The sequence below is a fragment of the Vulpes lagopus genome, chromosome 12, assembly GCF_018345385.1.
Source record: "Vulpes lagopus strain Blue_001 chromosome 12, ASM1834538v1, whole genome shotgun sequence".
NCBI lineage: Eukaryota > Metazoa > Chordata > Mammalia > Carnivora > Canidae > Vulpes > Vulpes lagopus.
Genome location: NC_054835.1, coordinates 25,893,094 through 25,920,045, shown reverse-complemented (window position 1 = coordinate 25,920,045; position 26,952 = coordinate 25,893,094). Strand labels below are relative to the sequence as shown.

The 26,952-nt window shown below is 34.1% G+C and overlaps 1 protein-coding gene across 7 annotated transcripts in view; it reads right to left on the bottom strand.

Moving 5' to 3' along the window:
- Positions 1–26,952, bottom strand: part of BCAS3 (BCAS3 microtubule associated cell migration factor) — a 592,235-nt gene that overhangs the window by 304,910 nt on the left and 260,373 nt on the right. For 4 of the 7 annotated variants that reach the window (XM_041723949.1, XM_041723952.1, XM_041723955.1 and 1 more), the window contains exons 16-19: positions 23,398–23,548; positions 10,842–10,886; positions 2,906–3,030; positions 146–311 (exon numbers count right to left, since the gene is read on the bottom strand). In XM_041723949.1, coding sequence (XP_041579883.1) covers positions 146–311; positions 2,906–3,030; positions 10,842–10,886; positions 23,398–23,548 — 487 coding nt within the window. The remainder of the gene's footprint in view (positions 1–145; positions 312–2,905; positions 3,031–10,841; positions 10,887–23,397; positions 23,549–26,952) is intronic. The other 3 variants (XM_041723951.1, XM_041723954.1, XM_041723953.1) reach the window with 1 other exon arrangement.

Below are 26,952 nucleotides of genomic sequence, written 5' to 3'. Positions count from 1 at the left end.
AACATTTGGGTGTGACAGATATATTCATAATGTTAATTATAGTGATGATTTCCCAACTGCATACATGTCAATCTTTATCAAATTGTACATTTTTAATATTTTACACCTCAATAGAGCTACTAAAAACAATGGAAGGAGTTACTACCTAACCAGAGTCCAGCTGGCTCGAGGTGATGTCATCACTTCCAGTGGGGTGTCATCACTAATCTTGGGGGCAGTGCTGAGGGGTCGCGGCTCCATCATGTGCTCCACTAAGGTCCCATAGCAGCTAATAATGTAGAGAGATTCAACTACAACTTGTTTGGACTGATCTACAAACAGAAAAACAGACCCTGGTTGTGTGATGATGGCAAAAAAAGGACACAGAATAATTTTTACAAGTTACTGACCTTTCAGTCTGTTTCTGAGGCTGTTGAGAGAAAATACGGCAGGAGATTTTTCACGAGGTGCCTCTCCTGCCTAAAGACTGCTTCTTAGAAGTAGATGCTCATGAATATGAGAATCTCTGTGCTATCAAAATATTTTTAAATCTTAAGCTATTTATTTCAAGAATGATGAAAATAAACTCAAAATTCTAATACAGTAAAACAGTATTTCACAGCCTTTTGTATTTTTCTGCAATGTAATTTGTTCCACATTAAACAAAATGATATCAGGTGGGATAGGGAAAGACTGCCTGGAGAGGAACACTGTATGAACTAAGATTTAGTTACACAGGATGTACCAACTCAACTGCATGAGAGGCTCTCTGTATGCCTAAATCAGCCTAACTGCTCTACTTTCTCTTGGAAAACTTTCTCTCTCTCTCTTTTTTTTTAAAGATTTATTTATTTATTTGAGGGGGGAGAGGGACAGAGGGAGAGGAAGGGAGAGAATATCCAGCAGACTCCTGGCTGAACAAGGATTCCCAATGCGGGTCTTGATCTAATAACCCTGAGATTATGACCTAAGCCAAAATCAGGAGTCAGACACTTAATTGACTGAGCTACCCAGGCTCCCCAAACTTTGTCTTTAAAATCTAGATTAAAACAAATAAATAAAAAAGCACGTCCTCCTCCCCAAAATCCTCTGTCTTCCTCTTCATGGGATTACTGGCCTCTATGGTAAATGAAGACCACTCATACTTTAAGGTCAGGTGCTGAATATGGATCTAATCAAATGACTTTATAAGGAGTACACATGTCTTCACTACGAAAACAGGTTTAGTCCTCTATCTTGGGTTTTACAGTAAACCTAGAAGCATATAAAATCGCTCATGAATGCTGGGTGGGTCACCTTATCTCCATGCCAGTGGAATCAATTACAGCTGATTTGAGAAAATGGCTAACGACCAGTCAGTGGGACATAAAGGAGTAGTAAGTTAAAAGGGTAATTAGAAGAGAATGGAGAAGCATTTGAAATCGAGCTTCACAGAGGGTTTTAACTAGTAACAAAAAGTCATTTTGATAGCATCATTAAAACTAAGGAGGTAACAAAAAAATAAAGATGGGATAAGAAAATGGAAGGCCTGCATACTTTACTGTATCCTCTCCCACTTAGGCAAAGAACCTGCTGTGCCTGAGATCTTATTTCCAAGGAAAGGGTCACAGAAAGGCGATAACGAGAGAGAGGGCTGATGTTTGACTGCCAATACTAAGCGTAAAGCAGGGCCATTTTGCCAAGAACAATACAGCCTGTGGAGCTGGGCAGAGAAGTGCTTCGCTAGCAACTCAGTTTGTGACCTACTTTAATAGTGCTTGAAATAATAAGGGCACAATTCTAACATTCAAAATTAAATACCTGGTCCACGAATGTAGGTACTCTTCTACACACAATAAGGAGTAACATACTAAAGCAGTAATTATGTAAAAAAATTTAGGTATTGATCTTTAAAAACCACAACTGGCACCTGTGTGGCTCAGTGGTTGAGTGTCTGCCTTCGGCTCCAGGCATGATCCTGGGGTCCTTGGATCGAGTCCCACAGGGGGCTCCCTGCTTCTCCCTCTGCCTATGTCTCTGCCTTTCTTTCGGTCTCTCATGAATAAAAAAAAAAAAAAAATCTTAAAAAAAAAAAACCACACACAACTCTATATAAATTCAAAGAACAGTGGTTACCATAAAATATGACTCTTAGGGGCGCCTGGGTAGCTTAGTCAGTTGAGCATCCAATCCTTGATTTTGACTTAGGTCATGATCTCAGAGTCATAGGATCAATCCCCAAGTCAGGCTCTGCACTCAGCATGGAGTCTGCTTGAAATTCTCTCTCCCCCCTGTCCCTCTGCCTCTCCCTTGCTGTGTGTGTGTGCACACTCTCATGTGCTATCTCTCTTAAATAAATAAATCTTAAAAAAAAAAAAAAGACAACTCATTTCTGAGCAGGAGCCTGTTTTTATCTCTTAATTTATAACATGGCAAAGTTGTCAGTTGTTTGTTTTGTAAAGTCAAGATGGAGCTTTAGAAAATCTGGGTTCAAACTCTGATACCATCACCTCCTAACTAGTGCTTTTAGCTCAGATATTCAAATTCACTGATCTCAAGCTTCTTGTCTCTAAAAATAGGGATAACAAAGTTTTTTCTCTCCACATCTCAGAGGCAATGCCATGGAATCAGCTTATAAAAATGTAAATATAAAATAATGTAAAAATGTGTGGTGGTATGGAATTAACAATGTTGAGGACGCTGGTAGACTGTCACCAACAGAACAAAATACAGACATTCAGATGGGAAATTTACTTCATATTTATAGTGAGAGGATGATAGCTTTTCTCCTTAGTGATGCTTGAGGAACTGAGGAAAGACATGCTACCTGAAAGGGAAAATGGGCTCAGAGAATACTGGGTTTGAGATTATTCATGGAAACTACTATGAATTTCCCTCAAGAAACAAAAATTACAAGTGTCAAGGTAAGCTTCAATAATCTACATACCTTTTTCTCTTTTCAGACCTGCATTATTTGCAAACCATGATCTGGATGTCCCAAACATTGCAGCCACACAAAATTCTCCGCCCATCGATTTGCTGGGTGAAATTTGTGGAGGTGGTTTAACTTTGCTTAAAAAATAAAATAATAGTAAGAAAAATTACCATGATGGAATCACGGACCTCAAGATAGTGACCTATTTTCCTTAAAATTCCACCCCTAAGTATTCAAACCCTTCAATGTGGACATGCATTTTGACTTAAGTAATAACTGCGGGTATGAGACTGTGTTCTGCCATAAAAGTAAAATTACTGCAGAATTCTAGAATATTATCAAAATGGTTAACATATAAAAACCATAAAAATCAACCCCTTTTTGAAGTATGTGTTGGTGAAATCCAAATCACTTCTTTTCAGATGGATAACATTTCTCTGGAGATTTTAAAGTACACAAGAACCAGCATAAATATCTCACAATAATAAAATAGTTTATTATTTCATTTTGATATATAAGATGTGAGATTGACAGTACAGTTGATTGGAGACAGCATGTATGAAAATAATGAAATGATACAGAATGGAGCCCTGCAAATGGTTCAGCCACAATGCCACATACAAGTTAGACAATGTAGGAGGAGAAGATTGAATGCTCCAATGCAATTATATTCACCGATCTTCCTATTTGTTGTTTATTTTTTTCCATGGGTGAAAATGATGTGTCTATTTCTGTTCTGTTCTTCACATGTTTGAGGAGACATTAGTAACTGACATAACTACTGTAAGAAAGTACTTGCTTTCCTCTGTTTTCCCCAAATTAGCTTTTATGCTATCAACTTCTAATATCAACCTTTCATCTTCTGTGAAATCCTCTTATTTCTCTTCTCTTTGAATTTGGCAAAGGCTTCCCCAAAGCTCACTGGCAATTCTTCTGACCACCTCGGATAAATGGTGGTAAGGTTTCTCTCATTCATACACCAGAAAATAGCCTCACTGCATATTGGTTGAGATCACAGCCCAGTTGGGAATGAAAGTTCTGATGTTCCTACTCTGCTCATCAGTCTCCATCGTCAAATAACATTATTTTACCTTCTTTTGTTCACAATCCTTTATCTCTTTTATCTCTGAATAAAGGGTGGAGAAAGATTGGGTTTTGCAGTCTAGAAGAAACCTGAATGCTGCCATTTATTAGCTGTGTGACTCTGGTTGAGTTATTTAACTTCTCAGAGCTCAGACTGCTAATACATAAAATAAAAACAGTCATGCCTACTTTGTAGGGTTATCTTAAGCATTGTTATTTGTTATTTTATATTTGTTATTTTTTCTCTAAGTGTGCTCCCTGGCTAGTAGTACCACCTGAGAACTTCTCAAATATATAAAGATTTATCAAGCCAAACCCCAAACTCTGGAGGTGGGGCCTAATAATCTGGGCTTTTTTTTTTTAAGTAATTTTTATTTTATTTTACTTTAAACAAACCCTCCAGGAGATTCTGGTGCATGCTCAGATTTAAGAACCACTGTATTAGGGAATGTGCGTAGAGCAATCAGGGCAGTGCCTTCCCATATCATGGTATTCAACAGTGCTTGTTAACTGTCTTCTATATGGCACACAGCCTTCAACTAATTTTCAAAAACATCAGACTGTGCTTTGGTAATCTCAGTTTCCAGGTCCTTATGACACTCGATATAGTCTTCCACATAGTTTGTTTCCCCAGCCTTCTGCTCTGATACCTTCCTGCTAGGGAAAGCAAAGAGTTTGGATCAGAGGCCACTGTGATTGATTGGTCTTTTTGACTCTCCCTTTGTACCACATCTATGGTAATACACTTTGCCATATATAAAGAAGCCTCTTCTTTCCATCATTAACATTTCCTAATCACTTCACATCATTACTTCTAAAAACCACACCCAAATACCAACCCGTCACACTCAGACTTCCACTGACAGGGAATAAAGACACAATTTTGTTTTTGTTTTTTTTTAAAGTTTCTGTGAGGAAATTAATCTGGTTCTACAAATAGTTTCATGTCTTCCTGGTTGCATCTGCCACAACTACCATAACCTACCAACAGAAAAGAAGACACCCCCCGCCACCTACCCCAGAACAAACACATATCTTTCCTCAGTATCAGGGTAACCGCCATCAGATTATCTTTCCTGGTTATGATGCACTCTGTTGTAATACCTTAGAGAGTAAATTCTCCTTCAAAGTCTGTATTTCCATCACTGAACTACTATCACTGAGCTAGTGAGTTCCTATAGCTAGCACCTTTTACTTCTTTTGGTAATTTTTAACCCTTAGAAGTTTGGGGGGAGGTGGTTGGAGAGAGAAGGAGAGAAAAAACCATTCCAGAACTTGCTGAAAGGTGTTTCCAATTATCCACTATGTGTTTTTACAAGAATCACCATCAGGGAACAATAATACTATAATGTACAAATAAGCTTCACAGGGACAAATTCAAAGCTCTTTGCAAATTACTGAAGACTATTTTTGTTTTTGTTTTTTTAAGGCATGTGGTAAGCAACAAAATAGAAAACAAGTGGTATGACACTTCTTTGGAGAGATTATGCTTCCCAAACAGACTTGAAAAACAATTGCTATTAGGCAAGATAGCTACCTCAATAACAAAGAGTAGAAATATGGTAAGATATCAAATTAGTCATTGGCCATGCAAAAATATATTGTGTATGTGTTTATTAGTTAATAGTCTAATCAAAGTCAAAAGCTAAAACTTCTTACACTTCCATAATGCTACACATAACTGCTCTGAACACGTAACTAAAAAGCATCAACACTGTATTATTTCAAACAAACTTACTATTTCCCAAAGAGAATAAGTATATTATGATAAAAGTGTGCTTAAAATTATATAAAAATGTAAAAAAATGATCATTTTCATTTTTATACATTATTTCTTCTTTTTCCTCTGATGGGCCCTTAATAAATCACATTAGTAAAAGTTTGTGTTTAATAAGTGATTTTAGTTTTCATTCCTGGAGTGGCTGGGTGGCTCACTTGGTTAAGTATCTGGTTCTTGATTTCAGCTCAGGTCATGATCTCAGGGTTATGAGACTGAGCCCTGAGGCGGATCTGTGCCAGGCATGGAGCCTGCTTGAGATTCTCTCTCTCCCTCTCTCTCTCTGCCCCTCCCCCCCTAAAAAAAGTTTTCATCCCTGAGAATAACTTGCTACCTCTTACATGGAGTAGTGCTGTGTGCTATGTACTGTGTACTGTGGAGGGAGCATATTTGGTGAACATATCATAGCAAGTCATTTCTATCATCAATCTACATTTGGAATGACTGTGGTATTTAACAAAACAGAACATAAAAATATGTGCATGTGTCCAGAAGACTTTCAGAAAAATTAAAAGGAGAAATAATCTAAAGAAAAGATTACTACTAATAAAGTATTTCTACCCGAAGGGCGAAAATTTCACTTTGACTTACTTTGCCCTTTATCCTAAGTTTTAAAAAGACGAACAAGGAATTTTGAATGGAAGCAGATTGAACTTTTCCAAAGTGACCCAGAATATTTCTATTGCAAAATAACCTTTTGTTGGCAGAAAAATAAAACACTGACAAATGATGTATATGTGGAAGAAACAAAAGATAAAAGTATTAGCCTTGTAAATCATGATCACTTATGTATTGGTGACCCAATCATTTTAAGAAAGCATTCCAATACTATCCTTTTTTCTTTCTTCCTCTCAACATCTCCCTTTATTCCCCAAAGGGGTTTAATAAATCCCATTACAAAACAACTGCAATTTTAAAAAGAATACTTTTGGGTGTTTGGAGGCCTTCCCTCATTTATTTATTAAATAGTCTGATATAAAAAATAAAATTTCAATGCATATGGTGTCCAGAAATTCAGTTGTGTTGATCATGATTTTAAATAAGAATAAAACATAGTTATGGAGCTGATGGACTCCTTTTACTGAGAACTTCTGCTCTTTACTCCCCTGAGCCCATCATAGATGGCCTCATGTTCAAAAATGAAAAGTAAAATCTGGCTTAACTTGTGAGCAGCGTGTAAAAGAAAAATGGAATTAATTCACTTTCACCCTATCAGGCAAAATAATAATTCTAACATATATTTACTAAACTGGGTACAAGAAAACAATGTAATAAAAAGTAAAACAAATATACAAAGAAGTAACAACAAAAACAAAACCGAACAAATAAGGTACTAAAATTAAAAGTCAGGAGTTTCACTTTTTGTCACTCCTTTTGGGAGACTTAACCATCTAACTATAGCATGAGAATCATTTTCACTGCCATCGGGAGTTCTGGGGACATTAACATTATGACATCTTTCAAAATACTTACAAAGACTATTGAAGTTACCCATTGGCTTTTACTGTATTATGTAATCCAGTCAGATTAACATATTGAATTTCTCTTGCCTTTTTTTCTCTCCACACCCTACTGCAAAGAGAAAAAAAAAGCAAAACTCTAATAATATCTGCTTTTAAAATTACGTCCATCTGGGTAAATCTACTACGTCCCATAGAGTAGGACATGAGTGGGGTATCTGCGGATGGCATGAAAAGCAGCAGTGAGGTCCATTGCCTTGTTCAGAAGGACACAAGCGTGGAAAGAACTAAGCTGAGATAGAAGCACCGTTTTTTTTTTCCTTTCCTAGAACATAAGGGTACACTCAATAATCCACTTTAAATGTTAGACATAATATTGCTGTAAGAATTACAAGTGGTATAATGTCTTTGTGTATAAGAAGAAAAATCTTTCTTTATATTCCTCAGTGTGACTGAGCTTTCAAAAGGAATTTATAAGTGTTCTCTCACTCTCGACTTTATTTTTCTAAAAGAAGAACTAAGCGGGAAACTGAAAGTATTATATTTTAAAGATATTAATATACCTAAAATTATTCTATTACAAATTATTCTTAAAGACCTAACAGATTTATGTAAATTTTACAAATAAGATTCTCTTCTCTATATAAATCTTTTCTTTCAAAAATGAATTTATATTTTAAATATTCTCAAAAGAACAAGATTAGTTTAAATGAACTATTTACATATAAATGGAATATTCTCAGTGCTAATTAAAACTTTAAATATAATTGGATTTGCAAATTTTAATTCTTCTCTAAGGTTTATATATAACACAAACACAGGTTATGAGTATAGGATGTGCTCAAATGGGCTACTTTTGTCTAAACTATCAGGCATATGTTTTTTCTTTTGATAAGTGATTAAAAAATAACAGCAGTTTAAGCATAATACTACATGCACATTAGGAGCTCAATAAATACTTATTACTTATTTATAATATTGAAAGCAAAATCCATTTTAAAAAATTCACAATGGCTATTTCCTTAAAATTTCTATATTAAAAAATATTATACGTGTGACTCTTTTACAATATTTTACACAGTCATTCAGACTCAAATATCCTGGAGGGTGCATAATCCCCAGAGTGTATAAAATGCCTAAAATGTCGAAGATGATCTGTATAACTTTTCAACAAGCTTGTTTTATTATCAAAAGGAAAAACATTATTTTAAACTGACCCACTGCAATTGCATGAATTTAAACAAACAAGTTTATCAAAGAATTAAGAATTAGTAGAAATTGTAATCTATCAAAAGTAAAATCTTAGCTAAATACAAGGTTGCAACTTGAAAATAATTTTAAAATGTACGAAATGTCCATTACATTTTAAGAGGAACTATAAAAATTTCATATTCTTCCAAAATACAAATACTACCCTGCAACTGGAAGTACTAAAAACATATTTATTTGGCAGGATGCTTTATTTTGTAACAGTAAATAAAAACATTCTCAGGTTGAATGCTAAATATCATGGAAAAATAGCAAAAATTGTTAAAACAAAGAAGCTCTTATAAACAAGCTAGGAGAAGTTGTCAAATTTATATTCATTTTGCTGCCTTAATTTGAGGTTTCATTAAGATCTTAATGGGAAAAACATGCACCACTAGTAAAGGAACGTATTTTAAAGGAGGATCTTTTAGGCTAGTATAAGTGACTAAAAACGAGTTTCTTGTGAGCTAACGATGGCATCAAACAAACCACAAAGCAGTCTTCTAAAAGACAGGCAATGATTTAAAAGTCTACTATATTTCATATATCCCTTTCTTTAATCTGGCTCTTTTAATCTTGTTTCAACCTCAAATCATTTCTGGTTGACAAGTGCTTTTGCTTAAATTTGAGGAGCACATAAGCTGTTGAAGGAATGGACTTTTCTTATTTAACATACATTTGTTACTCCATCTCTACTTCTCTGCTAAAACTTCAATCTCTATTAACATACTAAAACTCTTCTTTGTACTTAGAAAATGAGAAATTTATCCTAAGACAGAATCTAATTCTAAGTTTAGTTTACAAAGAAATTTTGTCATATGTTGAATCTGGTATTTAAAAACTGACTGCTCATCTAAGCTCCTAAGTAAGATCCATGTATCTTGTTTGTTTGGGGAAAAAATCTGGTTAATAAAAAGAATAAAGATTGACTTGCATGGAATTTTGACTCATTTATGCCCTGAATTTCTTAGAATAGTTTCACAATCTGTGTCCTAATTTTGACGCTGCATTTCAAGGGGTAAGTTTTTATGATTTGTCACCCTATTCTTATACGGTAATGAAATTTTCAGATGTTCCTGTGGCAGATTACCACTGAAATTAGTTTGCATCAAATTATGGTGTACCTTCAAGAATGATTTCAGTTTCTTTTTGTCCATGGGAAAAACAGTTGGGAGGTTTTTTCCCTAGGATAATGGTACAGTATGAACAATTCCCAGTAGCGGTTATGAGAACTACACACACGTGCAGAATTCTTTAAAGTATTCTGACTACATTTATAAAATTGATATACTTTACACATTGCCCCAAATTTCCTTTTGGCTCACTTAACTCCTAAAAGTGTGAAAAAAAAAATCTAATTTAAAGAAGCTTCTTTTCAAAAATGGTATTTTCCCCTTAAACAAGTAACATTTGCTGAGCTCTTACTATATATGCCAGGTACTGTTTGTTCTAAGCACTTCATATTGTCAGTTCATTTCATCCTTGCAATGAACCTATGATGTAGGCACTACTGGTAATCCATTTAACAGGTAAGGAAACCAAGAAACATAAAGGGTTTAGAAAATGACACAAGATCATATAGGTAAGTAGTATGTGAATTGGGACTTAGGACTTCGACTGACAGGTCTGAGTCTGGAGCCCTAACTCTTAGTCATAATGTTAAAGACAGCAGCTCCTAAATACATTCTACTTCACATCTTTACATAAAAGTATTAAATATACTGTTTCTTTTCTATGACCATCATGTCTAAGACTGACAAAATTGTATTTTATGCATTGTTTTATAAGAACTTACTAAATGAATAAGTTACAGTGAATTGGTGCTAATAATTCAAAATTATAAATTATTTAGGAGTTTTAATGAAATGAAACACAAATTTCCTCATCAAGGAGATCCTTAAATACCTAAACTCCTCAAAATAGAACTAACTCTATTGCTTTGGTACCAAATAAAATGCAGTTAAAATTTATAGGGTATTTTTAGTATATCTTAAATATATTTATATTTCAAAATTAATCATCTCTTTGAGTGTTCAACACAATGTGTAGGGAGCTTCTATCACTATCATACTCAAAGCATTAAACGTGGGTGTTAGCCTTGTCTTCTAACATACACTAGCATTGAGAGAATCCTTCTAATTTCTCATTTTTAAATATTAATCTGATTTTTATTTGACTCTTTAAGAAATGAAGTAAAATTTAAAAATCTGCTCTTTTAAAGCTTAAATATCAACATTCATGTCCATTCTACAAATTATTCAGTAATTTGGTGCATCTATCTGTGATCAGGCCATGCAACTGAAAACAAAAGTACAAAACAGAATTACTTTCTGAGAGTACAGCAAATGAATTAGGCATGCGGGACTGAACTGGGACTCACCATGGAGCTTTTATGGAAAAACACCCCGCTCCAAACAGATAAGGCCTTCATGGAAAAGGGGGGAAAATGCACAGAAAATTAGAGGAAAACTCATTTCACATTAACAAATACATGTATATCATACTGTTAATAGAGTTTGGATAAAATCACTGAAAAAATTAATAATCATTTGCAATTCTGCCGTAGATACTAACAAGTCTGATATAACCAATCACCAGAATGCCGTGAAATAATAAGTCCCTTAATTTTCAAAGGATGAGCGATTTCAAAATGGTCTATTTCTCCCCCTTTTCTGGAATACCCGTGGAGGGTTCCTAAAGTAAAATAAAATAAATTTCACTTCTGAGGCCCTAAAAACAAAGTACAAGTTAAATGGAATCATCAGATGGCGAAAAAAGTGGAATCAGTAGCAACAGATGTGTGGTTGTAGGACACGAAATGTTTAAAATCAGCAAAAGAGAATGCAATAAAAAATTTGATAAGCATTATTTGCTCTTCATCGGTTGTAGCCTCAGAGCCACAGAAAGAAAGCGTATATTTTCCAAGAGACTTATTTAAAGTAAAGTTGAACTGTGTACTGAAGGCCAAAGGAACAAACACCAAATATAAGTAGTATGATTTATTTCCGTGTAGGGTCATATTCCAGAAAATGAGTATTTCTCTTAAGAGTGCTACAGGTTGGCTTCTCCCACCTGGCCTGCATTGGGCTAAGTCAGAATACTGTAAACTAAGGCTACAGTTGCTTATTTTAAATGCAAATGAGGATACAAATTCAGGCCTCACGGTGACACATATTTCTTTTAATATTCTGTTCACAGCCATTTCAGACATACTATGCATATCTGCACACAAAGAGGATTGGCTGATTTAACTATATCCCAAACAAAATGCTGCTTTGGCATCCGGTATGTGGAAGTGAAACACAGATTGAGAAGGAAAGCACACTGGCAAAACCTGGATGGTTTCTTCTTCAACTCTGACGCTAAAAACATCATAAAAAAAAAAAAAAAAAGTTCCTGCTAACTGATTACCAGTTAGCTGCCTGGGAGTTGAGTTTTGCAAACGGAAACTTGGATAGAATCCTTTCACAGCGCAGAGCACAATTCTGAGGACAGATGCACAGAAGAAACAAGAGAACAGGAGGGTTAAGAGAAACTAATAACAGAAAGAACGAGTTGGAAGAAGTGAGATACTGAAGAAAAAGAAAAATAACCGCAGAAATGGTGCCAATGCAAAGCAAGGACATCTCTCTCATGGTTAATATGAACACAACCAAAGATATGATGTTGTTATCCTTGTTAAATAGTGGATATTCAAACTTTTTTAATCGTGACCTGCAGAAATACATTTTAAGGCACAAGCTGGTATATATATACATGAATACACCTAATGAAACAATAATTTAATGAATGTGGTTTTTGTCTGTAATCAACTTTACTATTTTCTATTTCAATGTATCATAAACATTAATGTTGGGATTTAGGTACATTAAGACTGCATATTGTGACAGGGTAGGTCTGAGGAGGGACCTGAGATTCTAACAAGCTGCTAGCTCAGGCCAAAGCTGTTTATTTACAGAACCAGTAGCAAAACTGCATTTTATTTTATTCTATTTCATTAAAGAAAAAAAGTTAGTCACAATCCCCTTATCTGATTTCATGATTCACAAATTATATTGGGAAAAAAAAATGTTACTGGAGCTCACCCTGAACTCTGACAAACAATGATTTAAATAACCGAGACCACTCGAAGACTCCAATCTCAGTAAAACAGTAATGCCATACAGAAATGATCAGAAAATGGAAGCTTCAATATGTTTTTATATGTCCACAAATACTTCTGAAATGAAGAGGTCATTGTTGGCATACTGTGCCCAACTTCCTTGAAGTTTCTTCATTAGGCAGGGCATATGAAATAATCAAACAGTTCAAATGATTCTGACACAAGCGCTGACCATCTGGAACATCTAGACATGAGTCGCTCTTCAGCGTATATTATATCAACACCAAACAGTCTCCAATCTCATTCTAAGTATCAGACTACAGCTAATTTGTTGTAAAACATTTGAATGTTTTATCTTAGTCCTTTATGACTTAAAAGGCTCTCTACTGGCCCCCAAAACCAACCAAACAAAAATGAAACAAAACCTTCAAGTTTCTACATTTCAAAAGACCAGCTGATGTTCCCCACCTATAGCGCCAGTAAATACCCTTTCCTAGGTTTGGGTTTCCTTATGTATAAAAAGGAAACACGTATTTGCCAAACAAATTAAACACAGGCTTAAAAAAAAATCTCCTAGATTTTCCTTTCTAGGCAATAGTAATGTGTTATCAACAAAAGATTTCAACAGCCATTTCCTTCCCCACGATCCTAAAACGCATGGTTAACTCTCCAAACACTGTAGTAAACAGGCCTGTACTAAGCAGCAGCATTGTCAAATTTAAAGACAATACTGTTCTCACTGTTCACAGCATAACCCAATTGTGTGAGCTAAAAGTAACCCTTCTTCAGTCAAAAAAGGATCAACTGGCTAACACAGCTCAAGGGGAAAACAGAGGGCCGAAGAAACTGAATGAGGACCTGCTTTAGTATACACTTGGCATGTTCCCAATCTATACTTACCCACTTCTTACCCACTCCTCCAAACTGGACCTCTGCCACATACATGTAAAAGAAGACCCATAAACTCCAAAGAATTAGAGTGACTGACATAATTACTGACTTCGTACGGGTAGTGTCAGCTGTTCTTTTGAAATGTGCCTGCTTCATCTTTCTCAGTAGCAAAAGAATGAAAATATAAAGTCACAAAGGACAAGTCCATGATCCAGCTGTCTTCACCTATGATTTCCCCTCCCCCTTCAAAATACCACAGTTGTAATCATATAGGGTATATAAGAGTAGTTCGAGAGAGGAAGAGAGTATGTGGGTGGGAGTATATGTTGAATGAAAATGGTCTGTATTAACATATGCAACTCAAATTATGATGTCCAGATATTAAGAATTTCTGTGTTTTCTAAACAGTATTAAGTTTCAGCAGGTTTAACAATCTTGCCATACAAAACCTTTCACTTTGTCACAATTATATCCTTTTTAAGCTGAGTTCTGATCGAAAAACATCAGGACTGGCCAAGAGATTAAAAATCCAGAAATATTTTTTATAGATTTATTTATAGTGCAACGTGAAACAACTTGATCATTAACAGTTTCTTCTGGAGATTCTCAGAAGACAAGAAGAAATTGTGTTTTATATCATAAGAGTGATACCATGTAAGTTTTTAAACATTGATTCATTTTGTTAAATGCCACATAAAACCACAAAAGCTTTGGTCTTACAAGCTGAAAGTAAGGCAAACGTGAAGATTTTTTAAATGCAATCAAAAAGTAAAACTAGATCTGATTTTGAATCCTCTAAAGTCTTCTATAACCCGACTCCACCTTCTATAAAAGGTATAAAAGATTAGGTTCAATCACCTCTAGAGTTAAAGAATTAGAGCCTAAGAGAAAAATTCTATGAACATACTCTGAAAATCCTATTTTTCAATTGATCATGTCTTATGATAATTCAGACACTCACATAACAGACATCAGAATGAGCCCATATTTACTATGAACAACTATATGTCAACAAACTGGACAATCTAGAAGTAAAGGAAAAATTCTCAGAAACATACAACTTACCAAGACTGAATAACAAAGAAATAGAAAATCTAATAGCTTTAATTGGCAAATTTTATCAAACCTTTAAAGAATTAACACCAATCGTTACACTCTTCCAAAAAATCCGAGGATGGAACACTCCCAAACTCATTTTGTGGGGCCAGCATAATCCTAATACCAAAATCAGAAAAAGCCACCACTAAAAAATAAAACTACAGGCCAATATCCCTAGTGAATATAAGACAGAAAAATTCTCAAGAAAACAAATCAAATTCAGCAGCACATTAGAAAGGACCATTCACCTTGATCAAGTAAGATGCATCCTGGGGATGCAAGAAGGGCTCAACAAAACACAAAACAATCAATGTGATACATCATATTAGTAGAATGAAAAAAAGTCATAAGATCATTTAACTGACACAAAAAAAGAATTTCACAAAATTCAATATCTAATCATGATTAAAAACTCTTAATAAATTAGGCACAGAAGGAACGTATCTCAACAAAATAAAGGCCAACTGTTAGATCTAATCAATGAATTCAGTAAAGTTATGGGATACAAAATTGATGTTTCTATATACTAACAACAAATATTTTGAAAAAAGAAACAAGGGAATCAATCTCATTTACAATAGCATCAAAAACAATAAAACACTTGGGAACAAATATAAGTACAAGATGAAAGGTCTCTACTCTGAAAACTACAAGACAGTAATGAGTAAAATCAAAGAAGACACAAATAAGTGGAAAGGTAGCTTATGGTCGTGGATTGTAAGAATTAATGTTAAAATGTCAGTACTACCAAAGCAGCCTATAGATTTGATGCCACTCCTATCCGGATTCCATTGGCATTTTTTACAAAAGTAGAAAAAAAAACTTCCATAAAATTTATATGGAACCACAAAAGACCCTAAGTAGCCAAAGAAATTCTAAGAAAGAACAAAAAGCAAGAGGCATTGTATTTCCTGATTTCAAGTTATACTATAAAGCTATAGTCATCAAAACAGTATGGAATTGGCATAAAAACAAATAGACCAATGGAACAGAATCGTGAGTTTACATGGTCCACACTAATATTTGACAAAGGAACCAAGAATACTCAATGGAAAAAAAGACAGTCTTTTCAATAAATGGTACTGGGATAACTGGATATTCACATGTAACAAATGAAACTGGACCTATATCTTACACTACTGACAAAAATTAACTCCAAATGGATCAAAGACTTAAATGTAAGACCTGAAATCATAAACTCCTAGAAGAAAACACAAGAACAAAAGCTCCTTGACATGGGTCTTAGTAATAATTTTTTAAATATGACACCTAAAGTACAAGTAACAAAATTAAAAATAAATTTAAAAGCTTCTGCAGAACAAAAGAAACCATCAACAAAGTGAAAAGACAACCTACAGAATGGGAAAAATATTTGCAAACCATTTCTCTGATAAGGGGTTAATAGCAAAATATGTAAAGAACACATGGGCTCAATGGCAAAACACAACCCAATTTAAAATGGCCAAGTGATTTGAATAAAGATTTTCGCAAATAAGATACACAAAAGGCCAACAGGTTCATTACAAGGTGTTCAACATCAATAGTGATTAGGGAAATGCAAATTAAAATATAATAAAATAAAAAACAAATACAATGAAATACCACCTCATACCTGTTAGCATGGCCATCATCAAAAAAATAAGAGCTAACAATGCTGCCAGGATGTGGAGAAAAGGGAATCCTTGTGCGTTGTTGGTGGGACTATAAATTGGTGCAGCCACTATGGAAAACAGTAGGGAGGATCCTCAAAAACTTAAAAATAGAACTACCCTATGATCCAGCAATTTCACTTCTGAGAATGTATCTAAAGGGAAAAAAAAACACAAATGCAAAAAGATATGCACCCCCATGTTCATAGCATGATTTACCATAACCAAGATACAGAAACAATCTGAGTGTCCAACAGATAAAAATGTTGTGAGATACATACATATATGCATGCAGTGGAATATTATCCAACCATTAAAAAATGAAGAAATCTGACCACTTGAAACAACATGGAAAGATCTCGAAGGCAATATATTAAGTGAAATACGTCAAAGAAAGACAGATACTGTATGATCTTATTTATATGTGGAATCTTAAAAAAAAAAAAAATCTCATAGAAAAAGAGATCACACTTGTGGTTACCAGATGCAAAGAGTGGGAGAAGGAGGAAGAATTAGAGGAAGGCAGTCAAAAGGTACAAACTTCCAGTTATAGGATTAATAAGTACTAGAGATGTGATATACAACATGACTACAGCTTAACTCTGCTGTATGACATATAGGGAAGCTGTAAAGAGACTAAGAGTTCTCATCACAAGGAAAAAGTGCTTTTCCTTTTTTCTTTTCCTCTTTCTTTTCTTTTTATTGTATCAGTAGAAGATAGATGTTAGATGAACCTATTGTGGTTATCATTCCACAACATATACAAGCCAAACAATCAAGCTACACACCTTAAACTTATATAGTAAAATATGTCAATTATTTTTCAATAAAACTGAAAAAGGAATAAGCCCATATAAATAAATGTACTAAACAACAAAAAAAGTAGAGAAAATGCCATACCACACTATCTGTAAAATTGTAAAGTAAAACCATATTCTCTACCAACATATTCTAGGAACTGGAATGACTCTGCTACATTCTGTGGATCCCTTAAGCAGCTACTGAAATGGGCACAAAATTCACACATGCATATGAGCAAATGAGTCCTCGTGTCATTTTTTCAAGTGTTACTTTTAGTGTTTCATTAATTTAATTTTAACCACTCCCTACTAAAGAGACCTATAGCACTACTGTCAAATTAGTGATCTGTAAAGCAAATTAAAGCTGAAACAACAGTTATATTACCTAATTTGAGATATACTCAACATGCAATTTTAAATTACAAAGTCAAGGGGATCCCTGAGTGGCGCAGCGGTTTGGCGCCTGACTTTGGCCCAGGGCGTGATCCTGGAGACCCGGGATCGAGTCCCACATCGGACTCCCGGTGCATGGAGCCTGCTTCTCCCTCTGCCTGTGTCTCTGCCTCTCTCTCTCTCTCTCTCTGTGACAATCATAAATAAATAAAAATTTAAAAAAATAAATTACAAAGTCAAGATTTGCATTAGAAAAACATTAGATAATATTCAAATTCTGCCAGATGCTGCAGAAAAGAGACTAGAACATAGACTGTCAAATTTCTGTAGAAAGTTATACCTGCTGATTTTTAATAGTAGACTTCATTAAAAAAAAAACACAAAATCCACAGATTTATGATAAAGTGGAACAAACATATGCAAGTAAACATATGCAAACCAAAGGTGGACTTTAAGTACTCTACTGATGGAGCACAAAAATTGTAAACTCAACTATGGCAAGTATATTATACATGCAGATATATCCATATTCATTCTAATGAAAATACACTGTCCATTACTTTATATCTGGGACCAAAGATTTATAGCTTCACTATCAAAAACTAACATCCATACAAGACAGGGCCGGGACATAGAGAATTATGATCTGCTACTGTACCTGTGTGTCTTTCTCCAAATATTTCCCATTTAATTCTCAGAGTTTCTCTTATAAGGTTTGGGGCTCAGGCCAAACTGTGTATATAAGCCAAGGTAGATCTAACTGAATCAGAAGAAAAAGCCATTTTCTTCAGTAGAAGAAATTTCTTCAAGGCCTACATTATGCCAATGTCATTTACTCACTTAGCAAGCTCTATGGCAGATTTGGTGTACAAATTTCAAGTTGAGATAATAAAATAAATGCTATTAAATGTTTCCATTTCTAAATAGGAACAATCATCTAAAAAAAAAAAAAGGAACAATCATCTATGTTTTCCTAATGAAGCTCTTATTCAGCACTGGTCTAGAACTCAACTGTGGGTAAAGCTTAGAAATCGGGTGATAGGACCAAAGCCCTGGTGGGAATTCATACAATGTAAAGCTGAAAAATCAAAATTCATACATATAAACTTATATTCTTCACATGAAGAAGCTTACCTAGGTCACACTGGTAATAGGTAGCAGAACCAAATGAGAAGTCAGTGCATCAGATTCCTAAGTCAATATCCTTCCACTACATGACTTAACCTATTTCTACAGAGAAGGGCCCAAGGTTCCTAACACCCACGTCAAATTGCTCCCAAAGAATAAATATAAAGATGGGGACAGGGAAAAGGAACAGAAGTGGCTCCTTTTAAGAAAAAGGAAACTTATGAAAGACAAAAAATCATCTCATGCTTACTTCACTAAAAAGGTCAGTTAGCTAAGAGCAAGGAAGTGACTTCATTACCAATGTCTACATTTTTCATTCCCTGAAATTACTCTGATCTCTTTTTAAAATTTACTGCTCTCTGTTTGTGCCTAAAAAACGATGTGTATTTATTAGTAAACTTTAGATTTAATGCACATAAATTTAAGCATACCGATGAAAAATTATCTACTTAATTTTATATAGGGAGGCATTCAAAAAAAACTTTATCACTGACTTGATTTATTAACTCGACCAAACATCTATGAAATGCTGCTTAATTAATCACTACTATAAATACTTAACACTCCAAAATAATAAGCAACTCCTTAGCACCCAGGTTCATTTTACTTGATGAGAATCATTTTTATCTATGTATCATAAAAATATGATGGAGGTCTTTCCAATCCTTTAGTCTTAGACTGGAAGAAAATGGACTGCGTTTGGATGAGTGTTGAACCAAATGATTTCTAGCACTTCTTTTGCCTTCATCAGTGTATACTGTAGTCAGGTTAAGCAACAGCTGTTGCCAAAATAGGCCTTATTTCCTCTAAGTGCTGCTTCAAGGTACAGAACATGGAGGTGTAAATACATCTGTCTTTTGCCATTTGTAGTTCTACTGGCCTTGTGCATGTCTTGGAGTAAGACAGATGGTCCTTGACACTGTACAGGCTTCCAGGGATATATATTTCCAAAAATAAGAAGGCAGATGTGAAATATGGTAAGCACACATTCTATCCCCTGAAGGTTTGAACTGAGGCTTCTATCTTAATTTGAATATTTAAATATAGGATCCTAGGTAATCCTTAGAAATCTCTGTGCTGGAAATACAACATTTTATGCTTATTTTGCCTTTATGCCAAATATGTAGAACATTGGATTTATTTATTCCATATTCCATTTATTTATTTATTTATGTTGATCTAACCGAGGTAGGCATATAATTTTATTAGATACATTATCAAGTATACTGGAAGTAGTCACAGAACTTACATGTCTATAAATGAGTCAGCTCTGTGTTCTATTTCTACATAATCCATGTTAAATACTTCCTGTTAACTTTTTTATTCTTTTAAGATTTCATTTATTTATTCATGAGAGACAGAGAGAGAGAGAGAGAAAGAGAGGCAGAGACACAGGCAGAGGGAGAAGCAGGCTCCATGCAGAGAGCCCGATGTGGGACTTGATCTGGGGACTCCAGGATCATGCCCTGAGCTGAAGGCAAACACCGAACCACTGAGCCACCTAGGCGTCCCATGATAACTTTATTTTAAAATGCTAGCAAAGACATGTCATAGAAGCAATGTTAGAGTAATTGTAATTTCCAGAATGAAGAGACCTAGAAAATGAAAAACTCATTTGCTCATCACTCTGGTGACCTTAAAATGGCAATCAAAATTCTCAGCAAATATAATGAAGTTTAATAGAACTAATGCAAATTAACTAACTGCAGATTGAGATTTGTTCATAGTAAGAAAAAAATTTAATAAAAATGAAATAAATAAAGCCTTTAAAATCTAATGGGATGAAATCTAATGACATGAAATGTATGGGATGTAGTTCAAATCTCAGCGTGTATCAAAACCAGAAACTAAGGGAATGTATTTTGTTCTCATAAAGCAAATATTTAAAAAATAATAATAAAACAAATATTACTTTTGCTAAGGCAAAATACATGTATTTCCATGAAAATGTTTGATTTTAAGATAATAAAACCACAAACTATTCTGAAAATTCTATGACCAAATGTTGGGGTGATAAGAGAAGTCCACTAGAGCAATTGCTGGATATAATGAACAAACCCTTCAGAAAGCGGCTTAGGGGTATTAAGTCTTATAATCTAGCAATAGCCAACTATAAGTTACAAATACTATTATCAAAATGTTTATAGGCCACTGTTGATATGTGTAAACAGAAAGCAAGAGAAAGAATAGAGGAAGGGATGGGGAAAAAAGGATTGTAGGTGGGGTAATTTGTAGTGAACTAAAGGCTCTGCCACAAGTAGAGAACTCATTACAAACAACAACTATGTGAAAAAAAACTAATAGTGAGTCTTAAAATCTCTTCTTTTGATAAGTATACTATTGTTATAAAAAGAATATCCTAATCTTTAGAATTTATATATTGAAATTTGTAGGAGTAAGGTGTTACTAATCTACAAATTACTTTAAGACAATTTAAGAAAAATATACTGTTGTGTGTGTGTGTGTGTGTGTGTGTGTGTGTGGTGTGCCTGCACACGTGTGGGCAGAGTGAGAAAATGTGAATGATAAGGTAAATAAGTTAGATGGTTAACATTCAGGAGATCTTGATATAGAGGAATTTCTTTCACTGGTCTTCTAACTTTTTTTTTGTAAATCTATGTTTTGTGTAAATCTATGTGAATCTATGTGAAAAGTTTTAAAATTACAAACCAAGTATTCATTGTGACATAAGTATTATTCTCTTTAAACACTTCAATATGGGATATGCTAAAAAGAATGCAAAAATTCAGCAAAAATAAAATGGTCTGAGAATTGAGATAAAAAGCCAAGTCAGCAATGCAATATGTGTTTATTATTTTCAAGGTACATAACTCAAATGCATATAATTTATTTCATAAATAAATAAATAATTACTAAATTGTCTATAAGGGGATATAATATACACACTAAAAATCTAGGAATTGTGACTTTTTAAAAAGAAAAGGAAATGCAGAATATATCTAAGTTCATAAAGTAGGGCAGCAGAAGGAAACATCAGATGATTAATAGCCTCTGCCCATCTAAGAGCAGAGAGAAAGAACAGCAAAGAAAGAGTATGAAAAAGTAAAAAGTGAGAGACTTTATCTTATTATTGTGTAAAATTTCAAATATATGTAAAAGTAGACTTAGTTTCCACTCCTTCCCACAAATATATTGAATTAAATTCTGACAACATAGGATTTCGTGCATAGAACCTCAGTCACTATCTTAGAGATAAATATGGAAAAGATTATTTGAAAAAGAGAACTAATGCTTTGCATTATAAAAACAGAGTAGCTCTTAAGTTTTAAAAAAAAACAAACATCAGCAACAAAGCTAGAATTAAATTCAAGAAGAACAATTTTGAGTACTCTTTCACTTAGATTCAGGAAACACACATAAAAACTCAGAAGTACTTTGCAGAATTATATAATGCTCAGCTGAATCAAGAAGGTAGTACTGACTTCTATGAGTAAAAAAAAATTATGATTCAAGATTTAGTTCAATTTTTACTTGATTCTACATTCTAATAAGTAATATACAAATAAAAAATGAGCTAACTTAAATATAAGTTCATAACTTCTTTCCTATTCATAGCTACTCTAACTTATTTTAAAATAAAGAAACTAATAGAAAAGAGAAGTCAAAATTCCATTTAAATTACTGAACATAAGGAGGTAAAAAGCTGACATCAGTTTTAAAAAAAAGGATTACAGGCTACATGATATCATAACATGTCTGATTGGGACCTAGGTTTGCTCTATTTTTCCTTCTCCCCCACCCTTAACATGCCATAAGCTCAATTTTATTTCTGCATTCTGCAGTAAGATAATTTTGTATACAAATACCGCTGTATTAGGTAAAGCGTCCATTTCTGTGCCATGGTGAAATGAGTATTTCTTCTCACAAAAGTGACTTCTACACTTTACCACTCAGCACAAAAATATTAAGACCTATTGATATAGCAGCCAAATAATTTAATATATTCTTTTTGTTGGAAAGACCTTAAAGAGTGTTTGAAGCCAGGATTGGGTTTTCTCTAGATTACCTGAATATAGAATTTAAAACAGTTGTTGCATTTCAGATTAAGTTAAATTTCAGGATTGTTTATTGATGAAATAGGTAATTTGCCTACAGATATATATCTTCTGGTACAAAACAGAATTTCAGAGTCACTACACAATTGATCATCTAATGACATCTTAGATATAGCACTTTATTTTCAGGAACCCAAAGAAGTGATAATTTTATATTCCTAACCAGTAGTAATTAAAAAATTTTTTTAAATAGCTAAAATAAGCACAGACACGTAAGTGAGTCACCAAATGTCTTTGAGGATGTTAATGACCAATCTTGAGTAAAGCCCAAATCTTAGGACTCTGGCTTTTGAAAACTACTCATAATATCACAATGTTTTGACACTAATAACAGATTATTATATATAAATTATACTATAACATAGGTGGTTTTTATTAAGTATTAGAAATACAGTTATCATCTAAAATTCTTTCCTTAGTATTTGGGCCAGTTAAAATTTGGGAGTCATTATAAATCCAGATCATGTCCACAAAAGCAAGAAACTGAAACTGTACTTTCAGACAAAGCCACAAGGCAACAAGTGTAAGACTGAGAAGATGGGTCTCGTTTTTATTAGTCAATACTAGTTTTCACAACTTGTCACTGCTTTGTTTTTGCTATGGATGTATGTGTACATGGTTATATTCAAGTATGTTTGTGCATGTTCTATATTTTCTACTTAATCTGCTGTCATTAAGTTTTATGTGGACTGGAAATTAAGCGCATAATCAAACCACCCAAAGAAAATATATGCTTTATTTCTATGTATCCAATCCTCTGACACAGTTATTTTAAAAAGTATCAAGCTTAAAGCGTTACCCTGTTCGTTTGGTGATGGTCCCCAATGTCATTGGCTGCTTGATTTGTGCAAGAGGCATCAGTACCATCAAGCTGGGGAGAGGAGAGAGCCGAGGGTTGCCAGGGTTGTTGTTGGCAAAATTATTGTAGGAGTCTTGGCTGTTTAGTTTCCCTACAAAGAGAAAAACAAAGAAAACCATCATCAAGGGACATTTCCTTCTCTGATGGGTTGTGCACTCACTCCACTCATCATTTAAGAAAGTTATCCAAGGCCAGAATTGATTCTAAAAGAATCATGGTTATATGGATGGGGGGAAAAATACAAAGGATACTAGTAATAGCAAGTGTGACTTGACTATAAACAGAGATTTTAGTCTTTGGAGGTAGAGGAATGGAGGATACAGAATTGGATAGATGTTAAATGGTTATACAAATAATTAGCATAAAATTTAATTATAATGCTATGGTATAGCAAAAGAAAATAAAACCGGAAGATGTAAAGTAGTCTACAGGAGGCATGGTGCATTTCTCTGAACAAGCTTGAGAGTAAGTGGGTAGAATATAATCAGCCACAGCAGCCTGTGAAAACTGGGAGGGTGGAAGAAACATGAGTTGTAAGTATTTACAGACAGTAGCACGAGAGACACAGGATGAGATTAACAAAAGTCGTAGGCGAAAACATCACCTTCTTCCCAATATATACCACTCCCCACCATAAAACTTAAAAATATCAAATCAACATTTCCCTTTATTTTATGCTGGGCATTCTCTAATATAAAAAATTAAGAGGGTCATTACGGCTCACTAATAACCAGTAAAAACAAACTCTTCTGCGAAATAAAATCTGATCCACAGAGGGAATAATTACTCTCAGCACATCAGTAAGCCAAACTCCTCCTATGTACTTATATTTTCTCCCTCTCCATGGTTATATATTTTCCAGAATGTCCCATAAATGACATCACAGAGTAGGGAGCTTAGTGAGTCCAGTTTCCTTCTCTAGCCAATAAGCATCTGAGATTCATCCACTCTATATTTTCCTGAGAGTATCAATAGAGCTTTCCTTTTTATTCTTGAGTATGATCCTATTCTATGGAACTACATCGGTTTGTTTATCTAGTCATTGGTAAAAAGACATTTGTTTCCAGGTTTTGGCTATTATGAATAAAGGTGCTATAAACATTTATGTACAGGTTTTGTATGAATATAAATTTCCCTTTTGGATAAATAATCCAGGAATAGAATTTCTGGTCATAGTAAACCAATGTTTGCAGGGACACAATAATTTTATGTTTTAAGGTTATAAGAAAATGCCAGTCTGACAAAGTAGCTGAACCATTTCACATTCTCATCAGTAAAGTATGATAGTTCCAGATCTTCCATATCCTTCCCAGCATTTGATATTGTTACTCTTTATATTAGCTATTCTGGCTTTTATTTGGATTTCTCTAATGCCCAATAATGTTTAGCACTTTTTTTTTTTTAAGATTTTATGTATTCCTGAGAGACACAGAGAGAAGCAGAGACAGAGGGAGAAGCAGGCTCCTCACAGGGAGCCTGGTGTGGGACTCAATCCCTGGACCAGGATCACACCCTGAGCCAAAGACAGACGCTCAACTGCTAAGCCACCCAGGCATCCCAGCACTTTTTTTGTTCACGCACTTATTTGTCATCCATATGTCTTTTTGATAAAGTGCTCAAATCTTTTGGTCATTTTAAAAACCAGATCAGTATTTTTGCTGAGATAGAATTCATATACTGTGAAAGCCATTCTTCTAAAGTGTACAGTTTTGTGTCTAATATATTTTACACAGTAGCACAACCATGACCACTATCTAGTATCAGAACATTTCATCACCCAAAAAGAAAGCCCATACCCATTAGCAATCACTCCTCCTTTGGCCCATCCCTCAGCCTTTGACAACCAGAAGCTCCTTTCTGTTTCTATGAATTTACCTATTCGGGATACTTCACAAATGGAATCATACAATGTGGCCTTTTGTGACTGCTTCTTTCACTTAGTATCTTTTCAAGGTTCATCATCTATGTTGTATAATATATCAGTAGTTCATTCTTTTTTTATACCCAAAAAGCATTCCATTGCATGGATATCACATTTTATTTATCCATTTATCATTTGAAGAATATTTGAGTTTTTCCACTTTTAGTCTATTATGACTAATGTGTCTATGAACACAAGGTGTACAAGTTTTTATGGAGACAGGTGTTTTCAGTTTTCTTGGGTATACATACCTAGGAGTGGAACTGTTAGGTCTATATTTAGCATTTTGAGGAACTGCCAACCTGCAGGTGGGGGCACCAATGTATGAGGGTTCCAATGTCTCCACATCTTCAACAATACTTGCTATTGTTTATCTCTTTTATTTTAGCCATCCTAATGGGTATGAACTGGTGTCTCATCATGGTTTTGATCTGCATTTCCCTAATGACTAAGGATGTTAAGCATCTTTCTCATGTGCACTTCAGTAATTCGTATATTTTCCTTCGAGAAATATCTAATCCAAAACAAAAATTGGATCATCTTTTTATTGTTCAGTCATAAGCATTAATCGTATATTTTGGATACAAGTTCCTTCTCAAATATATGATTTACAAATATTTTTCTCCCATTCTATGTGTTGTCTTTTCATTTTCTTCATGGTATGCTTTGAGGCATAAAAGTTTTTAATTTTGATAGAGTCTACTGTATCTATTTTTTCTTTAGTTGCTTTTGCTTTTGTTCTCAGATCTAAGAAATCATTGCCAGATGCAGGGACACAAAGATTTATGCCTATGTTTTCTTCTAAGAGTTTTATATTTTCAGCTCTGACATTTAGGTCTCCAATCCATTTTGAACTAATCGTTATAAACAATGTGAGATAAATGTTCAACATTTATGTTCTTTATTTTGAATGTTGGACATCTACTTGTTTCAGGGCCATTTTTTGAAAAGACTATCCTTTCCCACCTCAATGGATTGTCCTGGCACCCTTGTTGAAAATCAAATGGCTACAAATGTAAGAAATTATTTATAGTTCTTACTCTCGTAATTTGAAAGTTCTTTATATATTCTGGACATATGCCTTTTAGAAGACATACAATTTTCAAATATTTTCTATCACCCTGCAACTCGTCTTCTCATTCTCTTACAGATCTTTCAACAAGCAAAATATTTTTTTCCAATAAAGTCGACTTCATGAATTTGTTTTGTATATGTGGTGTTGAATTAATGAACTATATGCCTAGCCCAAGGTAAAAAAAACTCAATCTCAAAATGTTTAGGTTTATATTTTACATTTATATATATGATTTATATAATTTATATTATATAGTTAACTTTCTGTAAGGTATGGGGGGTGATTTTTTTATATAATAATGAAATGAAATGAAACAAATGAAAGCAAAAAAAAAAAAAAAACCACTCCAAATCTCCAAAGTTCAAGTGAAGTTTATCACAACTTTACAAGTAGGGGTTTAGGATTTTTTTTCTCTTTATTTTTTAATCAGTGCCCTCAAGATACTACTGGTAATGTCTACTATTCCAATACTATGATACCCAAAGCCTCAGGCAAGGCA